Raw genomic sequence first — 20,769 nt, 5'->3', positions numbered from 1 at the left:
ACGAACTGCACTGTACGCCAAAACGAACTGTTTTCTCGGACATTTATAACCTGCAAAGCTCATTAAATCAACTACACAGGTTTTTGCCGTGTTGTTTTGCTGTTATTTCCTCTTAGAGGGACCCATGATATGCATTAACATAGACCACTGACGTATAATTTATACACATCTCCATTTGTATTCATTAAAAATTTAACTGTTAAGTCCTCCAAATGTCTTCCCATATACCAAAGACAAGACATTTCCCAGATTCCTGGTTGATGATTTGGGTACCAAATGCCAGCCAGACATTCCATATTTCCATCCGCATCCAGTAAAAAGGTTGGAGAACCTGGAAATAGTCATTTTACAATAAAGAAATCAGTTTCCTGCATGGATAGTAGAAACCTGATGTTGCAATCAGTTCCAGCTCTAAAATGTACCTGGCAGTGAATTGATCATTTTGGCACACACTAATAAGGCATTTGGGAAGGCTTTGTTCTGGAATCTCCTGGCTGAAGAGATAAATTTAGCGATCTGCGTCAAACCATGAAGAGCTCCTTTGAATAATCTGAGGAATTGTGCTGTTATTTTGAAGGCATTGGTGCTGGAGACATTCATTCTTAATATGTGATCCTTAGATTGGAGTTACGTTTTTTTTTTTTTGTCGCACAGTTCAATGCATACCAAGGCACAAACTACTTCCAAAGCCGGTGGAGTCTAACAGTTAAGTAGTGTTACTTGTTAAGTATGGGTATATTGAGTAGAATTCATTAATTTGAGAATTTTTTTGTCTATTGTATCTTACTTTGCATGAGACGTATGGGTGAGAACAAGTTTGGGGCTGAAAGTCTTCGGTCAGCCAGCGTTCAGCCCCCCCCCCTTGAGCAATTGGGGATAAGGGCCTTGCTGAAGGGCCCAACAGCACCATCAGTCTTGGGATTTAAACCCATAGTCTTCTCATCACTGGCACCTAAATGGCTGAGCCACACACTGCCTCCAAGATTTGATCATAACAGTGCTACCCACTGAACTACCTTGCCACTCATGCTGCGTGCATTTAGAAAAGTGTATATGCTAGATATGTGTTTATGTATATGTGTATATGTATATGTTCTAGATACAGTATACATGAGTGTAATGCTCTGAGAAGCCAAAAGCAGAGTCTGGCTATATGAATGTATAGGCCACCTAGTGGAACTAGCAGAATACATTCTTTTGTTTTTATTTTCACTTTATTCTGTCAGCCACAACCAATAAACATCAGTCAATAATTTGGCTAAAGAATGCTCATGGAGACACTGAGCAAATGAGTAGCTAACTATGCCTGTAAAATCTATTAAGAGAGAATCAATGTTGTAAATATGGTACCATTGTACAATATTGGACATATTGTACTAGAATAAGTTTTCTCTTGGGAGGCTTGTAAAAATATTTCCACTGGGCAACAGACTACTGCACTTTAAATGTGTGTCATAGGTTTCAAACTATTTGGTATTCTCATAAAGATTTAAAATGTAGTCTGCCTGGATAAGATTTGGCACACAGTTTAGTTATGAATCCCTTTCCTTTATGTCATAGGTAAATTATCCAACCAGGAAGTTGTCCAGAAGCTGGTGGAAAGAGGTTAAAGAAAGCCAGATTTCAAATGTCAATAAATTCTGAACTTCAACAGATGGATGTATATGTAGACGGTTTCCTCTGGAGAACTTTTTTTTCTGGAGAAAACATCTCTAAAAAAGAATTGTTTCTTGAGTACTGCATTCTAGCAGTAGCTCATAAAATAGCAACTTTAACGTCATTAAATTTCTCATTAAAACTCACAATATTTTGTGTAGGGTATAGATCATAAATATGTGTTGACTGCTTAAATCAGTTGCCTGAAGAGCATCACTCTAATATGGACTGTCTACACTGGCTGAGAAAAACTATTTTTTATTTATTTTTCATGTTATTACCGGAATCCTTGCAGCCATGCCATGGAAAGGACGAGATGCCCAGAGAAATTTCATCATTTCTTGTAATTTGTTTTAGTCACAGGTTATAAAACAGAAACATTCATCAGATGACACTTAATATACCCAGTCCCTGTCACTGATGTCAGTCCCTAAAGCTTACTCAATGGTAATTATATACTAATGCCTAAGAAAGTTGTGTATGGTCTGTTAAACATAAATTAAATATTTGTAATAATAAAAAATAATTAAAAATAATAATAAAAATAAAAAATATTTGTAATAGCTGCAAAATATAACCAGAGAAATGACCAGCTGAAGTGTCGAATGGGTACTAGCCACACACATTTTCGTAAATCCCTGGGGGACTGTGAACCCCAAGACCCGCCCTTGCACTCTGGGGTCCTGAAAAGAGGACAAAAGCCGTCACCCTCCTGGCTCTCCGTGTAAAAGAGCTGCACAGATCCTCAGCAAACTGCCCCAGCAGGCAACTCACTCTGTGGAGGCATCTGGACTGTCTCCTTCTCTCTCTCCTTCTCTCTCTCCTTCTCTCTCTCATTCCCTCTCTCCTTCCCTCTCCTAAGAAGCTGGAAAAAGCAGCAGCAACCTTCTTTATTCTAAATATATGGTGAAAGTGTGAGAGCTTTATCCAGAAATACAGGATGGGTCTGTTCTGCAGAGTAGTGCTTGTCACCCAGGTGATGCTACAGCTGTATATAGCGACAGGAGTTCAAGGCCAAGGAAAAGGTGAGCATTTGTCTCTTGGTTTTCTTCTGATTCATATACTCCACCATTATGCTGTATCATGCTGAGTTTTAATTTTCTGTCATCTGCCTGATTTGAATACAGCTTCATGATGGTACACTTATCACAGAATTCCAAAGTATACATACTTTTAAAAAGAGAAGCCATATTTATTTACTTGTAACCTTACTAATGTGGCACAGTAAATTGCTCAATTTAAAAAATGTTTTTTTTTTCCATAGCTTTATAATTTTGACAATGCAGAATATTTAACTTCAACATCAGAAAGCTTGAATGAAAGAAAGTGTCCAGTTCTCTCAGCGTCACTGGATTGTAAAATTCTGTAGAAAATTATGTCACGCCTAGTATAACCAGGAGTGCAGTAACAGGAACCAAAAAGCACCAAACATATAACTCAGTGCCTGGAAAAAATATCCCCACTGCACTTCAACATTTACATTATTACTAAAGGATTTTGCATGACGCACTTCATATGTTACATTTATTGGATCCTAACAATGAGAAACCTTTTTATTTTAATAAGTAAAGAGACAATAATCTAATGCAAATAGACCGCACTGGTAAAGATGCTTTATTGAACATCCTTGCAACAAACGACATCATCGATATGTTTACACTAAAAAATATATAGAAGCACATCCATATATTGAAGCAATTTCCTGTGATAGCTTAACATTTGTGACAATGGATAGTTCTATAAATAAGTTAACCTTTTTCTTCATGGAGAAATAACTATGTTTGCACTAAATAGTATAAAGTTTTCCATCTTTACTTTCTCCTTAGACAGTAAAAAGAAATGAGAACAGATTCAAGTAATTCTGCAGACATTCAAGACAAGTGGTTAGAAATACTAGTCATAGAAAAACTGAAAAATTAGAAAAGGTTTTAAGAAGATTAAATAGACATATACCCACTCAGTCTGTTTATATTCTTATCAGCCCACATTTATATTGGGGTTTGTTCCCATAATGCCCTCCATGTGATTTTTCAGACAGGACTGACACATGTTGCCTTTTCAGTTCAGAAAGGTAAGACACAGTGTTCTGGTGCTGAAATCTTTCCAAGGCAGACTGCTTGTGAAACGCAGAAGGTTCACGGCTCCTCTCCACCAGAGAACAGAGCCTTGAAGGCTGGTGTTTGTTGACAGGAAATTCCCAAAGCATTGCTAACAACTGGGCCATGATGACATGGGCGTTCCCTGGCCGGTGTTGACCACAGGTCTGAATGAGCTCCTTTCCAGTGCATCCGTTTCTGCACTGTTTTTCTGATTTGATTATAATGGTCATTTATTGTATAGTGTTGAGACACAAGCTTTGGCCAGGCATTAGACAACTGAGCTATGTTCAAAAAAGCGACCCAGATTTCTACAATGTGGAAGTGACTTGACTACATGGTCATTTGATTTATAGAAAAACACCAGCCACTGAATCAATACACAAAAAACACAAGTGTACAGCTGTGAAGGAGGTCTTCATCCAGATCTTTCTCCTTTCAGTGTATGACCTCCTGACGTCTTCGGACTGTCTGCCAGATCTTCTGCAACGAGGGCTAGAGTCTCAGGCTGTGGACGAGGTTTTCATCCTCACGACATTCCGACTCCAGACTAAATCTGCCACCCCGATATTTGGCCTTTATAATCCCAGAGATAAAAGCAAATATTTTGAGTTCACCGTATTTGGGAAGCTCAACAGAGGTTAGTATATATTTTGTAACCTTGCATTGCACTTGAACTATGAGCTTATAATATTAATTTGATCATAATGGGTTGCATATAAAGGCTATTATGTAATTTGTAGTCTGGCCACAAAATTTGTCAAATCTTATTTCATTTCAACGTAAAATTACAAATGCATGAAACGGCTTTTCCCCGTTTCTTGTTAATAAGCATTTCTAATGGTAATAAACAATCTACTAAGTTGTGTTTAATTTTTAGTTTCTCATGTAGCCAGAACTCTCACAATCAAGGCATTTAAAGCTGCAATTACAGTAGACTAACTAATTGTTATTTTTGTGAGTGATGATGACAAACATGTTTAAAGTAAAGACTTTAAGGTTCCTTGTATTCCGTGTACAGCCTTTCTTAGATACCTGAAGGGTGAGGGCAAACTGAGCGTCTCCACCTTCAACAACATGGCACTGGCAGACGGGGAGCTCCACGCTGTCATGTTCCACCTGAAAGGTCTGCGGCAAGGTCCCAGCAGCATAGACGTCTATGTGGACTGCAGACTGACTGAGACTGTGCGGGACACACCCATAGCCTTTAAGGGCCTCCCCTCTATCATGGTGGAGCTCAAGACTCTGCCCAAGAAGTCCCAAGTGAGCAGACCTCAAAACCGTTGCCTTTATTTTTAATTACATTGTTACGTATGTACATTTTAATTATTGGCGTACACACCTACCTCTGATGCATTATAAGAAATGCATGAATATTTCTTATCTATACTGTAATACTTCTTTGGCTTAACTGCTAGTACTGAACAAACACCTATCTGCTCTAGCATTCCTTCATTCAATCGCTGCTTTGGTTTTATTTATTTGTAAGCGTTCTGACAATTTTGAGTAATAAGTTCTTCAGTAGTATAAAATGCTGGAGTACCAAACGGCCAGAGAGAAGGTTAACTATAGTCATGTATAATTCTAACATGTTTATATCTGCCTGGCATATAGACATCAATTCCTTAACTCGTGCATGATACTTAACTGTTCATATTAGCTGCATATTGTCAGTGGTGATTAATTACTGCAGTAGTACCATTCTTCCTCTGGAAGGATGAGCTGGCAGAACTAAAACTGGTAACTGGAGATGTTGTGGACAGTGTCCTCTCCCTGCAAGACTGTGACCTACAGCAGAGTGACTCCATGCAAATGCTGGGTAAGTTTTTTTCCATTCCATTTTTTTTCAAACCCTAGCCAAGACACTTCTTATTATTGTAATAAAAACAAAAAAATGTTAACACTTGGACTAACCTTAAAAACTACCTAAGAGCATTAAATGTTAAGCGTCTATTTCCTGCTGTCTTTTTACGATCTGCTATTCTTTATTATGTATAAATGATTGTTTCCAGCAAAATTTATTAAGTGTCCTTGGTGAGATTTAGTACCCCGAAGAAGTTATTTTTAACATATTTTGAATTACGTTGCTCTGTTTCTTGTAAATCTATATAAGTTTCTGGTTTATAATGTTCTTTTGGGCAAACTGATAATGTCTGTGTTTTGGTTAACCCCAGAGTACTTTCACTCAAAGATTTTACTTTATGTTTCTGTCCCTTTAAGTAAACGCAGAGAGATGTCTTCGCGAGAAATTCAGTATTAGTAAATTTTTTGGCTGATTATTTTAAATAGTATTTTTTTTTTTTTTTTTGTAAATGCAGAATACTGGTTTTCATTTTTCATTTGTAAATGTGATTTAGCTAAGCTACTTAATAAAAACTAGCTTCAGATGCTTCAAGACTACGCTGAAATTCTATGATGATTTTATAGAATCTCAGCGCAGAACATACATTTGTTTCTATATAGAGTTCGGCTATCATAAAGTTGTCTTTAGGTATCTTCATGGTTAATGTACAGGAAGGAACCATACTGTAAAACTGAAAAAACTGGATAATTTATTGGGAATAGCCATTATTCGATTTGATTCAAGTCTCACAACAATCATTGTATAATTTAAATGTAATCTTTCTTTCTTAGCTCTTAAGATTCAGTTACTTCCTGTGCTCACACAGATTACGATCATATATATACAATGGACACTTATGCTCTCTTGTTGCAGGAGTCAATGCGAAACAGATGTCAAATCAAATGCTTGAACTTACGAGGGTCATTTCAGAACTGAAGGACGTCCTCCAACGGCAGGTACACCCCAGTCCTTCAGCACTGAGCCATCCAGCTGCTGTACTTCAGCTCTACAATGTTTTTACTTGTATACCGCAGGTCAAAGAAACGACCTCCCTGAGAAATGCCATTGTAGACTGCAAGGCATGTGGTAAGACTATCTGTGTTACCTTCTAACAAAAGTCTACAGCAGGTATACGGCATCTCGCATTCATCATGTCTAATGCTAAATTTGTTTTCCTAATTCTATTATACATTATATTCTATCATGGATAACTACATTATATATATGTATGGGGCAGCGTGTGGCTCAGTGGGCTAAGCCTGTGTGCCTGTAATCACAAGGTTGCTGGTTTAAACCCAGCCTTAGCACATTTGTGGGTCCTTGAGCAAGGCCCTTAACCCCCAGCTCCCTGGGTGCCGCTATGGGTGGCTGCCCTTCGCAGACAGCTTACTCTACAAAGAGCAAGTTGAGGGAGGCATAAAGACAATTTCCCCATGAGGATCAATAAAGTACTGATGATTATTATTATATGGACAAAGGTATTGGGACACACCTCTTAATCATGGAATTCAGGTGTTTCTTTCTGACCCATTGCCACAGGTGTATCAAATCAAGCACCTAACCATGCAGTCAGGTTTACAAACATTTGTGAAAGAATGGGTCATTCTGAAGAGCTCAGTGATTTCAAGCGTGGTGCTGTCACAGGATGCCGCCCTTTGCAATAAGTCAGTTTGTGAAATTTTCCTCCCTGCTAGTTATTCACCTTATGCAGATTGGGCCGGTGTGTATGCAGGTTTTTGCTGCAACTCCCTAATTAGGTTACTAATTAGAGGACTGAATGGCTGAAGAGTCCTCACACTTGGTTTTGAACAGCTGACCTAAAGGTTATCCCAAAAACCTGCATACTCACCGGCCCTTTGCGGAAAAGATCGCCCAACCCTCGCGTAAAGTCAAGTGTGGAGCGAAAAATCATGCTTCTCTGTCTGGCTGTCTGAAGCTGAATTTGGTGGATGCCAGGAGAACATTATTTGCCTTTTGCCATTGTGCCAACTGTGAAGTTTGGTGAAGGATGGTTAATGGTATGGGGTTGGTTTTCAAGGGTTGGGCTGGGCTCCTTAGCTCCAGTGAAGGGAATCCTTAATGCTTCAGCATACCAGGACATTTTGGACAATTCTATGCTTCCAACTTTGTGGGAACAGATTGGGGAAGATCCTTTTTCTGTTGCAGCATGACTGTGCCCCAGTGCACAAAGCAAGGTCAATAAAGACATGGTCGGGTGAGTTTAGTGTGGAAGAACTTGACTGGCCCACACAAAGTCTTGACCTGAACCCCATTGAACACCTTTGGGGTGAGCAGAGATTGCGAGTCAGGCCTTCATGTCCAACATCAGTGCCTGACCTCACAAATGCTCTTCTGGATGAATGGGCAAAAATTCCCAGAGACAAACTGTGAAATCTTGTGGAAAGCCTTCCCACAACTATTGATGCCTATGGATTTAGAATGTCAAAGGGTGTCATAAAAGTTCCTATACTGTAGGTATAATGGCCAGGTGTCCCAGTGCTTTTGTTCATATACTGTAGAGTATTTGCTCTGCAGGAAACATACAACATGTATGTTGTAATGTGGCACATTGTGGGGTGGATTATCTGCAACAAGGGAACAGACATGCCACAGAGCGGGGTTTAATCAAACAGACAAAAGAAAGTCAAATATCCTTTACAAAAGATACTTTTTCCAATAACAAACAAAAAGATGATTAAAACTCCAGGAAACAACAGAGCGATCATTTGGCAAGAAGCTGAAATAATGACCCTGTGTTTTGGCTGTACCATCCAATCTGCTCAGCCTAACACACCAGAACATGTTAATGTCATGTTGTCATTAAAGGACTTGATGACTCGAAATTCACTCTGGCGAACCAGCGAGCCTGCCAGCCTGGGACATGCTTTCGGACAGACATGTGCATAGTGACGGAGGATGGGATCACGTGCGGACCATGTCCTGAGGGCTACACGGGCGATGGTGTCGGCTGCGATGATGTGGATGAGGTAATGCCTTCAGCGGATGACTTTGAGGCGCTTCCATGTGGCTGTGTTCTGAAACCACCACAGCAGCAGACTGAATCTGGGTCTTATCATTAGCTGAATGACTGGAAGTGTCATAGTATTTTGAGGAAATCTGATATACCATAGTGGTGGTTCTTGGAAGAGCTGAAGTCTTGGTCTGTTTCTACATAAACCAGTCTTAGTGTATAAGGAATCGCTGTCTTGCAAGTAGCAAGAAATGTCCTTTTTTTTCCAGCTGGTGCTCGCAATCTTAGAAAGGGTGTTGCTTCTGTGTTTGAAATGGCTTGGAGGGGCTGAGACTCACTGCTCTGCAGTTTCAGGAGGAAGAAGATGGTCTGATGAGACACTGCATTGTGTAACTGAAACTTGTGATAGAATTTCAGGATTTGAATCAAACCTCAGTTTGTCAAAAATGAAACAAAATCAGAATAATGATGAAAATATACTCACGGCCGAAGTGATTTTGAGGAAGTAACATTTCTCGGATTAGCTGAATATTTACTCAGTCCAGACAAACATTCCTGCATTCTGCTTTTTTATAACAACGACCCACAGCAGCGGTAAAAGGTGGAATAAAGGTGTGAAGCCATTTCCACTAAATGCTCCAGTTCCGTGGCCCAGTGTAGATAATCTTTCCATGAAGCAGGCCTGAGCTGGCAGCAGGAGATGGAAAAATCTGTTGTTTACTCAAATGCTGATAAACTTTCAGCTTAGTTAAATGAATAGCTCACTTCATTGACCTGTAGTTTCCATTACTCACCATATCTGCTCTTGTTCAGCCAGGAATCAGCTGCCATGCTTGGGTCAGATAATGATGCTTGATTGATCCACTGAGGTAACAATAGCCATCTGCGGCCAAATGTTTTCTCTCTTTTGCCACAGGCCCAGAAGCCCTTCGACTTACGTCATGTGAACAAACTTATTTAAAATTGCTTTAGTTACTGGGTCACCCCTCAGTGCACTGTGTACTAATAGATGCACTGACAATAAAGAACTCTTGAGTCTGACACGTCCTTCCTGATTTTTCTCTTTTCCTCAGTGTCTGTCGTCTTCCACGCCTCCTCGCTTGCTGGTGCCGATTGGCAGAGAGGTGACCGTGTTTCTCTTGTGCCCTACGCAGTGCCAGTTTAACCCTTGCTTCCCCGGGGTGCGCTGCGTGAACACAGCCCCGGGCTTCCGGTGTGAGAGCTGCCCACGGGGATACACCGGCGAGGCCGTGCAGGGTGTAGGCAGCGAGTATGCCAGGAGGAACAAGCAGGTCAGTCACATGGCCTATCTGCAGGAAGACTATCTACCAAAAATAAAGTCACTGGTCTTTTACAGATTCATAGTATCAGGCATTCAGACATTTAACCTGTTGTTAAAAATATCTGAGATGCAGCCATGGTAACTGAAATACAGACGGAATATGGGGGTGGGGCAAGCTAGGTGCTGAACACATTATTATAATGAGTTATATGAGACTGAGTTGCCTCTTGTCTTGCCTTAAAAATCCCCCGAAATCCTGATGCACCATTCCCTCCTCACTGTACCATGTAATCATGGTTCCGTTTGCCGTGAGTCTTACACTTCCATCCTTCTTGGATCTCCGTTTTGCTTTCCATCGCTCTGCTATGTCTCCCTGACGTTTATCACAGGTCTGTAATGACATAGATGAGTGCCAAGGTCCTAATAATGGAGGCTGCCCCCTTCACTCTCAGTGCCTGAACGCTATGGTAAGAACCTTCTCACCACATTAAGATCCTTTCTGTTTGTATGTTTTACTGAAGGTACAGTTTCTGAATGTTTTCACATGCAGTGCATAATTTAGAATTTTTGTGATCAATTGTCATTATTGACACAGCACACAACAAAATGTGTCCTCTGCGTTTAACCCATATATGACATAGCAGGGGGCAGCTAATTCAGCACCCAGGGAGCAGCGCTTGCTCAGGGTACATCAGTGGTGCCTTCCTGGCTGGGGATTCGAACCTGCAATCTTTCAATTATAAGTGCACTTCCCTAGCCATTAAGCCACCACTGCCCCCGTAAGCATGCATGTGTGTGTTCTGTGCAGGTGGGTGCATGAATACGTACGTGTATATATGTGAATACACTTTGCGTGTGTATTTGTGCATGCAGGACTGTTGCAGAGGGAGGCTCTCTGGAGAACCTGGTTTAATCAAAACAAAATCGAGGTCCCTTTAAAAAAAAGACCCGAAAACCCTACTGCAGGAAAACAACATTAAAACAAAGCAAAGTAACTTTAAAAAGCACATCTTACATGTTCTGGGATGAGTCTCCCACTCCCTCATCCCAAGATAGTGCTCCTAATCTGAATTTTGTTACCTGAGTTATCAGTAGTAGATATATTAGCAAGGAATCAGCTAAACCAAGTCATCTCATGATTCATATGTTATGGTACTGTGTGTATGTTCCTATGTATTTGATAGCGGTTGTGTGTTGATGACATTAACTTGGTGCTTTTATCCAAAGCACCTAATGGTAGGCGGAAGGGTTACATTTGTATGTGTGCTCCTTGGGATTTGAACCCACAACCTTTGCATCATGTGGCGTGCGTGTATGTATGTATGTATGTACGTACATACTATATGCTACAGTTTAGACTTTAGCCTAAGGACCGAATGGGCCCTTCTCTGTGTTCGGTTCACCCCAGGGATCGTTCCGCTGTGGGCCCTGCAAGGAAGGATTCAGGAGCGACCACTCAGGTGGCTGCCAGCCCCAGCAAACCTGCCAGGAAAACACATGTGACAGTAACGCCCAGTGCACGGTGGAAAGAGACGGCACCATTTCCTGCATGGTAAGGCCCTGTCGCCGCTTCTCCATCGCCAGACACCCAAACATTTTAAGTGTATCATTATATCGTAACCATTATATTAGAGATATTTGTGAATCCATCATCTCCTGGCAGTACGGTAGCTAAGTGAGCTGCCTCACTACTACAAGTCCGGGGACACAGATGTTGTGTGTGTGTAACATACATGTGAGTTTCCTCCAAGTACTCCGCTTTTCTCCTGCAATCTAAAAGCATGTGCTTTGGCTAATAGTCATCTTTATACTCTTAGTAGTGTGTGAATGTGCCTATGTTTGCCATGCAGTCGACTGGCATCCCGTCCAGGATGCCCCCTACTGTGTGCCCGTTGATGCCTGGCATAGGTCTCCTGTCTGCAACCCTATACCGGATAAGCAATTGAAGTTTGAAAGATTGCAGTTCCTGGAATTATTCATGACCAGTTATTCTTTTTTATCAAAACTTGCAAACTTAATTTTTGGTTTTATGTACCTGAGTCTTTGTATTTCATTAAAAATTTAAGCCATAAAAATGCCTTTGTTCCTGTCAGTGTGGTATCGGCTGGGCTGGTAACGGCTATGTTTGTGGGAAGGACACAGACATTGATGGGTATCCCGACAGGAAACTGAACTGCAAGGACCCTAACTGCAAAAAGGTAATGTCACCGTCTTTCGACATATAACCGACAGACAAGTTTTCGGATGTTCAGGCTTTTGAAAAAAATTTGAAAGCAAGAACTGGCGTGCAGATGGGCCAAAGATTGCAGTTTCTTTGTTTATTTTAGGACAATTGTGTTTATGTTCCGAACTCTGGGCAAGAGGACGCTGACGGAGATGGAATAGGTGATGCCTGCGATGAGGATGCAGATGGAGATGGGATTTTAAATGAGCAGGTGCGCCCTCTGGTGTTTACTGCAGAAATAGCCTAACGGTAAATAGTGATCTGACCTGATTTTCTGTCTCTAACCCTGCAGGATAACTGTTGGCTGAAGCCCAATATAGACCAGAAGAACAGCGACAAGGATCGCCATGGTGATGCGTGTGATAACTGCCGACATGTGGACAACCTCGACCAGAGGGACACGGACAACGATGGCAAAGGGGATGCATGTGACGATGACATGGATGGTGATGGTGAGACCAAGAGCAACCAGCTCTCTGCTTCTACCAACTGATCTCAGATATCATGTTGATAATTTTGACTTGCAAGTTCAAAACTGTGCTCGGTTCAGTTTTAATTTACCTTCCTAAAAAACAATCCCACCCATGTAGCAAGAGAGGAGAAATGTAATTTGTTAGAGATCACATGGAACAAGGGTATTAAGACAAGCCAGACAACTGTAAAGATAGACCTAAGGACACCTTTAACGCAAAGACAAAATGTAATGTGCACAACTGTGCACATTACATAAAACAGAAAATGATTTTGGCATTTAGGCTTAATGTTCACTTCCACACGTATTTGATACTTGTGAATTTTGACTGCAAAATTGTAAAGCATTAAACTGACATTGCCAAACTAAACAAACTTCAGGAATACCATTGCACAATATGGTACCAGAATATAGATCAAAAAATGATCTGCGTTTTGCCAAGTTTTCAATTAATAGTGCATTGCAGCTCTGATAAGTCTCCAGTCTACTTTCACAGACTTTTAAAACAATACAGGCATCGCCTGAAACATAGCAGACACTAAGTGGTTGTATATGATGAGAAGTGTCAGTGTTGTCAGTTAATGGATCAACCCCTAAGACACCATGTAATTCTGAATGATATTTGAAAACCTTAATAGAACACGAGTAATGCATTTGGCCTGAGCAAGGGTAAGAATCAAAGCCAGCTTAATCTGCAACAGATGGAGGCCCTGCAGTGGCTGGCTGCCTTCGCAGAATGCCATAACAACCCCCTCCGGCATTAATCAGTTTGAATGTGCAAGACCACTTTATGACAAAGGCGTAGCAAGCGGAATGCACGGATGTGCACCACCACATAAAGACCAGTAGATGGCGAAAAAATGCCTAAAACCCATTTTATATTCCCAGCGTTCAGACATGCAAGGTTTCTTATTGTTAAAAGTGAAGCAAATAAAAACATAAATACTCTAAATAGTATTTCAGACATTTTGTGGTGTGGGTTATAAGATGAACAGATCATTAAAGTAATAAAACACAGTCATGTTGTCTTTAGGTACATTACCTCTTATCCTGCCAGTGACCAGTGGTATGATGTCACCACTGGGCGCATAGGCAAGGCCCTTAACCTCAATTGCTCCAGGAGCTGGGTCACCCTACATTGGTTAAAAGCATCTGCTAAATAATAGTAAATGTACATTGGAAATGTGCCCCCCAGCCTTATGTCTTCTGCTGCCTGGGATAGACTCCAGGCGTCCCAGTGACCCTTACTGGGATAAGTGGTTGGAAGATGGATGGAGGCATATATTAGCTTTTAAGACTTTACACCCGTTTGTCCTACATTAAGTTGTGAGGGGTTTCTAGAAATACCTATGAATAAAAAGTATTATTTACTGACTTTTCAGGATATAGTGGCTTGGCATATCAAATTTCCACATTCATGCCTACATTTGCATACTTCCTGTTAGCTTTAATGGGCCTGGCTGTTCTCCTCTGCCCTCGTCTCATTAACCAGGTGTTTCTGCCCACAGCACTGCCATGACTGCATGTTTTTTTATTGCACCCTTCTCTGTTTACACCGTGGCTGTTCCTGTGCTGCTGGAACCACCCTGTCTGGCACCAGCAATCACGCCACATTCAGTATCGCTTAGATCACACCTCTTAGCCACTCTGAATCTTAGCCAAACAGTAACTAGACCACTTCACTTAGTCTGTGTACTGCATAAATTAATTTGAAGCCATTTCATTTGCTGTTTGGGAGAGCAAGCTATTTGTGTTAACAAGTAGACGTACCTAATACAGTTGCCACTGAGAGTATAATTATTAGTTATAAGTTATTTCTATTACATGTAATTCTTACCTTCACAGTACTTGCCACTGGAATAAAGCATTTGGTATTTTGTTCATACCACTCTGAGCCCAAATGAAAGGTGTGCATGAAGATTACACATTTTTAATCACAAATGAAAATCTAAACGAGCACAAAAAATCCAGAGGCACAGACTGAGCTGTTTTGTGGTGACTGATGTCATCCTGTAAAACACTTCAAGAACGATCAGGGGCTCACAATACGTGAACAGTGAAAGCTTTCTGTAGGATTCCCCCGTGGCTATGTATCCGGGTTTAATGACAGAGAAACCCGTGTGACAGAGCTCATGTGTAATGCTATGCCTCATTTGTATTCTGTTACTCATCTAACCAATGGAATACACTTGACTGGTCACTTTTATGATTTGTCCGGGATCTGAATGACATGTGATGCCTGTTAAGACCTGAAAGACTTCAATTAAACTGAGTGTGAAAGCTGTACCAGAGATCTCATTAGAAGACAGCAGTTTTTTTTTAAATACATCAAACAGATCCTTAAGGATTCTGTACTGTAGTATCTAAAGAATTATTCCTGGACACAAAGAACACAAAGGACATATGAATAAATGACAGGACATCTGGAACATGCTAATTAAATATCTCCACTAAAGACTCTCTCCAAAACATCTTTTAGTGGCAGTTAAAAGTAACAAGTCTGTAATTTGTAAGACCTATCTATTGGCCCATCCACAGCCCATTCATTTCGATTATGCATGTTCTACGTTCTGAACAGTTCTTACTTAAGTTTTAACACTGCAATGCCTTGGGCCGTTGGGTAATAGTGCACCTTTCACCACTTTAATTTCTACTGGCTTCCAGGTCTGAAAAATTTCCTGGACAACTGCCAGAGAGTGCCAAATCCTGACCAGAGGGACCGGGACAGTGATGGAGTTGGTGATGCCTGCGATAGCTGTCCCGAAATTCCCAACCCCAACCAGGTCAGCCACCAACACCAACAACATCAATCAGTGATTAAAGGCAGAGTTTGCATTAAACATCAGGATAGAAACCCTGCTGGATACCAGCACTACAGAATCAGGGTTGCGTTCCCCTGATCCATGAGCTAAAATATAATGATATTGTAAGAAGTTCATGTTAAGAAGCTTTATGTGACGTCTTGTGTGTAATGTCTTTTAGTCAGACAGTGACCACGATCTTGTTGGTGACTCCTGTGACACAAACCAAGACAGGTACTGCAATTGATGCTGAAGAGACTTTGGTTTCCTGTTGCATGGATCTGTTTACTTACAGGAAAATCTGTCTTTTCTCTTACAATGGCAGCGATGGTGACGGTCACCAGGACTCCAAAGACAATTGTCCCAACGTCATCAACAGCTCGCAGCTGGACACGGACAAGGATGGCCTCGGGGATGAATGTGACGACGACGATGACAACGATGGCATACCTGATATCCTGCCACCTGGGCCAGATAACTGCAGACTGGTTCCAAACCCAGACCAGATCGACAAAAACAGTATGTGACTGGGAAAAAAAAAATATTATCAAATCAAAATCATTGACTTTTACTGTCTAATCACTAGAACACATAAACTAGTGAGTGAAAGTCTTTGGTCTGGAGCTCATCAGCAGTGAAATACAGCAAATAAAGATATATATAGACTGGGGTGCAAATAGCAACATCAGATACTGTAACACACCACAGTAGTGCAATGGAGAGGGAAGGGATTTCAAAATAATAGGAATAATTAAATTATTTTATGTAAGCCACAAACACTGTGTGTACCATTCCATCCATTTTTAATAACTGCTTATCTACTGTGCATTACACAAAGTTCATTTGTTTCAGTTGATTAAATAATCGGTGGTTAAGTACATGGGTGCTCAGTAACATTTTTGCACCTCCAGGACTGGGGGGTTTGAATTGCCCCCTTCTCCGTATGTGCTGAGTTTGCATGTTCTTTCCTTCGCTTTCCTCTGGGTACTCTGCTTTGCTGCTGCAGGCTAAAGATATTCACTTAAGCAAACCGGCATCTTTAAATTAGTGCATACATGTTTGCGTCTCCCTGCGAAGCACCGGCCTCCTGTCCAGGATGGTGTTCTGCCTTCAACTTTATGCTCCATACTGAAATGACACTTTGAAACTCCTCAAGTTTAATGCGTCTGCTTTCTTGGGCAGATGATGGCGTGGGGGACATATGTGAGTCTGACTTTGACAAGGACAGGGTGATTGACACGATCGACAACTGCCCCGAGAACGCAGAGATTACCCTCACAGACTTCAGGGCGTACCAGACTGTGGTGCTGGACCCTGAGGGAGATGCACAGATCGACCCGAATTGGGTGGTGCTCAATCAGGTGACCAATCCTCTTTCCTGATGCCACTGATCTTTGCGATGCTGGTCAGTTCATACCAGCAGGTCACAGCTTTCACAGTATAAGGAGACTGACACCATAGACTGATTGTTCTACAGAGTTAATGGATGTATCACTTTTATACTTCAGGGGTTGAGCCTTTTGGTCATAACATAATAATTAAATGCACTTTGCCATATGGAGTATCTTCTGAAAATATAGAGACAATAGATCCATTACTTTTTGTTACACTGGAGAATACAGTATATGAAGAATACTAAGTATTATACAAGGCCCTGTAAACAACAGGAACTGTCATATTAAGAATACTTTGTGAAACCTAGTTATTACTATAAATAAGCAAATCATAAGCTCACGATATAATCTCATGGCCCAGTAATTGTCATACACCAGAAGGTGATACAACAAACTGATAGGAGGCCTTTAGGTTAGATATGTATCTGGCGCTATGAGGTTTTTAAATTGGAAGTCAGTTTACAGTTTATACATAATAATCCACCGTGTCAAATCTGGGTACCCATTTAAATTGATATCTGAATGATCATCTTTCCTATCTAGGCATATGTAGCATAAACATTTGTATTGAAATGATGGGGTAATAATAGTCCAATCTTCCCTCAGGGTATGGAGATTGTACAGACCATGAACAGTGACCCTGGACTTGCTGTTGGTGAGTGTGACTGTAGTATCATATTCAGTGCTTTGTGGTACAGGTTTTGGAATACATTAAATCTTATAGTCTCTCTGCAATTGTAACAAGTTAACAAGGATGTGACAATAGGTGCTTATAATTACATAAGAATTAATGCCTTCAACTTTTGGATATTGGGATGTGGGCAGGCAGTGCTGCTGTATGATGTGAATGGGACTCCACATGCACCTTTTTTCTTTGCTGTGATGTGTCTACAAAGTTGCATTTCTGACATCCTCCAGGCTACACGGCCTTCAGCGGAGTGGATTTTGAGGGCACGTTCCATGTAAATACGGTGACCGACGACGACTATGCCGGATTCATCTTCGGCTACCAGGATTCCTCCAGTTTCTACGTGGTGATGTGGAAGCAAACGGAGCAGACGTACTGGCAGGCCACACCCTTCCGGGCTGTGGCTGAGCCCGGCATTCAGCTCAAGGTTAAGCCCGACTCCCACTGGGAACATGCAAGTGGGACCATTTACCGTGTTTTACCTAAGAACCAGACCTCGTGGACATTTCAGTAACACTTTACTTAAAGCAGTCACCATAATGCATTGTAGATTCCTTCATAATGCATTATAATGCATTCATAAAGTATTATAAACACAGATATAACTATGTATAAAATTCATCATAATGTATTATGAAGGTATCTGTAATGCATTGTACATGACTGCTTTTAGTAAAGTGTTACCAATATTTCCCTGGTTTCCAGTTCCCAAAGGCTTGGTGCATTCTGTAGTACGATGGTCTAAAAATTCAAAAGCCTTTCCCAAAAACCGCCCATGTAATACAAACCTTCAGCTGTACAACAGCCATATTTTGAAATCACTGAGACAGCTTTGTTTCAGTGTTCTCTGCAGGGTTGAACACATATGAAATATTGCCTTGTTTAAATATTAAAAGGCGTCGACTCAGATAAGCTTGGAATGTCATATATGGGTTAAAAAGTCAATTCAGAAGCCTTGTTATATAGAGTTGCTTAATTACACAGGGAAGTTTTCTTCTTTGATCTGATTTACTCGTTTAAATAGTATGTACATGCTTCTGCTTCTTAGCGTGTTGAGATATAATGGTATTGCCACGCTTACTGTAAGAACTACATGGGAGGGTCCTTCAAACATTTCAGCCCCTGAATAAATGCACTGTGCTTCTGGGTGATTTTGTGCACATTGAGTTCCCCGGACCACACAACCCCACTGCATCTACTGCGTTTGTAACGAGTTATTTACCAAGAACACGAAGTAGTGCTGGGTGTCTTCTTACATTGTGAAATTTGGAATCGGCACGAGCCCCACATATTGGTATGGTCATCTAGGCGGTTAAGTCAAAGACGGGACCTGGGGAGCACCTGAGGAATTCCCTGTGGCACACCGGGGACACGGACGACCAGGTAAGACTGCTGTGGAAGGACCCACGCAACAAGGGCTGGAAGGACAAGATGTCATACCGCTGGTTCCTGCAGCATCGGCCCCAGGTGGGATACATCCGGTGAGACAATCAGGACGACTCACACAGCTTCTGTTAATTTAATTCTTTCACAGACAATGTAATCCAAGCCGCTTTCCCCAGCTGGATACATACTTCAGTCAAACACCTTTTTCTGTGAGCTTTGAGCCAGTACTGTGAGCAGTTTCTTTTTCAGTTCCCAGTAAAAAGGTGACAGAATTTTACATCATTTTTACTAGACCTTCAAATTGTACATTTTGTTCAGTGAAACTTCTAAGTCGTATTACAAGTTAACATATAAATGGGATTGTACGATATGCCAGTAGTTTTAATTTTCACCGGACATAAAATCTGTGATGTCCATTGGCTTCTCATCGTGATGAATGAGGTCTATATGTGGTTTTTCAATATGTGGTTATTGTTGTGGTTTAACTTGGGCAGAGCCCGGTTCTATGAAGGTCCTGAGCTGGTGGCTGATTCGGGGGTGATCATTGACACCACCATGAGAGGCGGGCGGCTGGGAGTCTTCTGTTTCTCTCAGGAAAACATTATCTGGTCCAACCTCAAGTACCGCTGCAATGGTGAGTGATATTAAACCATATTTATGGTTTCGTACTTGGATTGACTGCACAATCTGGAATCTTCCGTGATTAATTCAGGTGGAAGAGCAGCTTTAGCTTTAAAGAAAATATTTCCTCACATTTTTTCCATGTGAATTAGACATATTCCTATTGAATGCACAACATCTGAGACTTGGAATTAAGTTTGATTCTGAATATTGTGCTTTGCAGGTATTACTGATAGTAAGACAACTTACACTGTGGCTGTCCAGTAATAAAAAGTAAAATACGAAAACTTTATATCTTTGTTGCTAGAAGCTTCAAGGTTCACTGAAACCCTGCAGATGTTTTGGGACAGAGATGCTGTTTCGCCAACATCATGTTGTTCTGCAGATTTTTCAGTTGTGACAGGAAATATAAAACAATTTGTATACTTTCCATTGGTCTTTTTACATGAATAACATAGTATTTCAAAAATAAAATATTTTATGTTTGACAATCGCGTTAATCAGACAAGAAACCTCTGGCTTTAAGTCCTTCTCCAGTAAAAGGTCACTAAAAGAAATCGACTTTATAACAATAAACTCACATGGATCAAATAAAAAGATAGAACTCAATGCACGGAAAAGCTTTATCGGAGTGCTGATTTCCTTTGATGCCTCTTCTCTCCATAGACACCATCCCTGTGGACTTTCATGAATTGACTGCAGAAGTTACAGGTGACACTAAGTGAACCAACCTGTATGACAGAGCATTGTAGCATACTTCAGAGACAGCCGTTTCAATATATATATATATATATATATATATATAAAATTTGTATTCACCTGGGGCAGTTACGCTTGTCTTCAGAAGAGATTCTGTGATTTGGGTGGGATTTTTTGTATGTGTAAACAAAATGTGTTATAAAATGATTTAATGAACTCTGAGATAGCATGCACTTTTTGTGACTTGCAATAGCTGGCTTTGGTTTTATGTTCAGGAATCAACTCGCACATTTTTTTTCGTTGTAGGAAAAATGTCTTTGGTGGTCTTGTAAGAATGTTTTTATGTGTAGTGCAATATTCAAGAACTTTATGAGAACTCAGACAAATTTTACAGTCTATATTCATTTTTCTTATGAGTCTATGGACAATAGAAAACCAAGCTACATAAAAATGTCTCTACATGACGTCTTTGTTAAAACAATATTGTGTATAATTTCATATTGTTTACATGCGATTGTTTTTGTTCTAAAAAAACTGATAAAGAAAATAAATTTACAGACAACCTTAATCACACAGTTCATTTATAAGCACAGAACTGCTCATTTTTAATTGTCTATTACAGAAAACACTAATCCA

General features: G+C 40.6%; 1 protein-coding gene across 1 annotated transcript; it reads left to right on the top strand.

The window, feature by feature from the left end:
* The first annotated feature begins 2,367 nt into the window (after window positions 1–2,367).
* Window positions 2,368–20,701, top strand: thbs4a (thrombospondin 4a). The gene is made up of 22 exons (XM_023803149.2): window positions 2,368–2,681; window positions 4,195–4,392; window positions 4,774–5,015; window positions 5,469–5,571; window positions 6,469–6,551; window positions 6,630–6,681; window positions 8,422–8,582; window positions 9,721–9,858; window positions 10,238–10,315; window positions 11,257–11,400; window positions 11,942–12,046; window positions 12,176–12,283; window positions 12,365–12,524; window positions 15,209–15,327; window positions 15,527–15,579; window positions 15,671–15,864; window positions 16,528–16,706; window positions 17,346–17,394; window positions 17,658–17,854; window positions 18,736–18,908; window positions 19,308–19,447; window positions 20,101–20,701. The coding sequence occupies exons 1-22, from the start codon at window positions 2,597–2,599 to the stop codon at window positions 20,157–20,159; spliced, it is 2,820 nt and encodes a 939-aa protein (XP_023658917.1). The 5' UTR covers window positions 2,368–2,596; the 3' UTR covers window positions 20,160–20,701.
* Window positions 20,702–20,769: the final 68 nt, after the last annotated feature.

This window comes from Paramormyrops kingsleyae, chromosome 2 (assembly GCF_048594095.1).
Source record: "Paramormyrops kingsleyae isolate MSU_618 chromosome 2, PKINGS_0.4, whole genome shotgun sequence".
Classification (NCBI taxonomy): Eukaryota; Metazoa; Chordata; class Actinopteri; order Osteoglossiformes; family Mormyridae; genus Paramormyrops; species Paramormyrops kingsleyae.
Note: the sequence above shows the minus strand (reverse complement) of the source record. Positions and strands in the feature narration are given on the sequence as shown.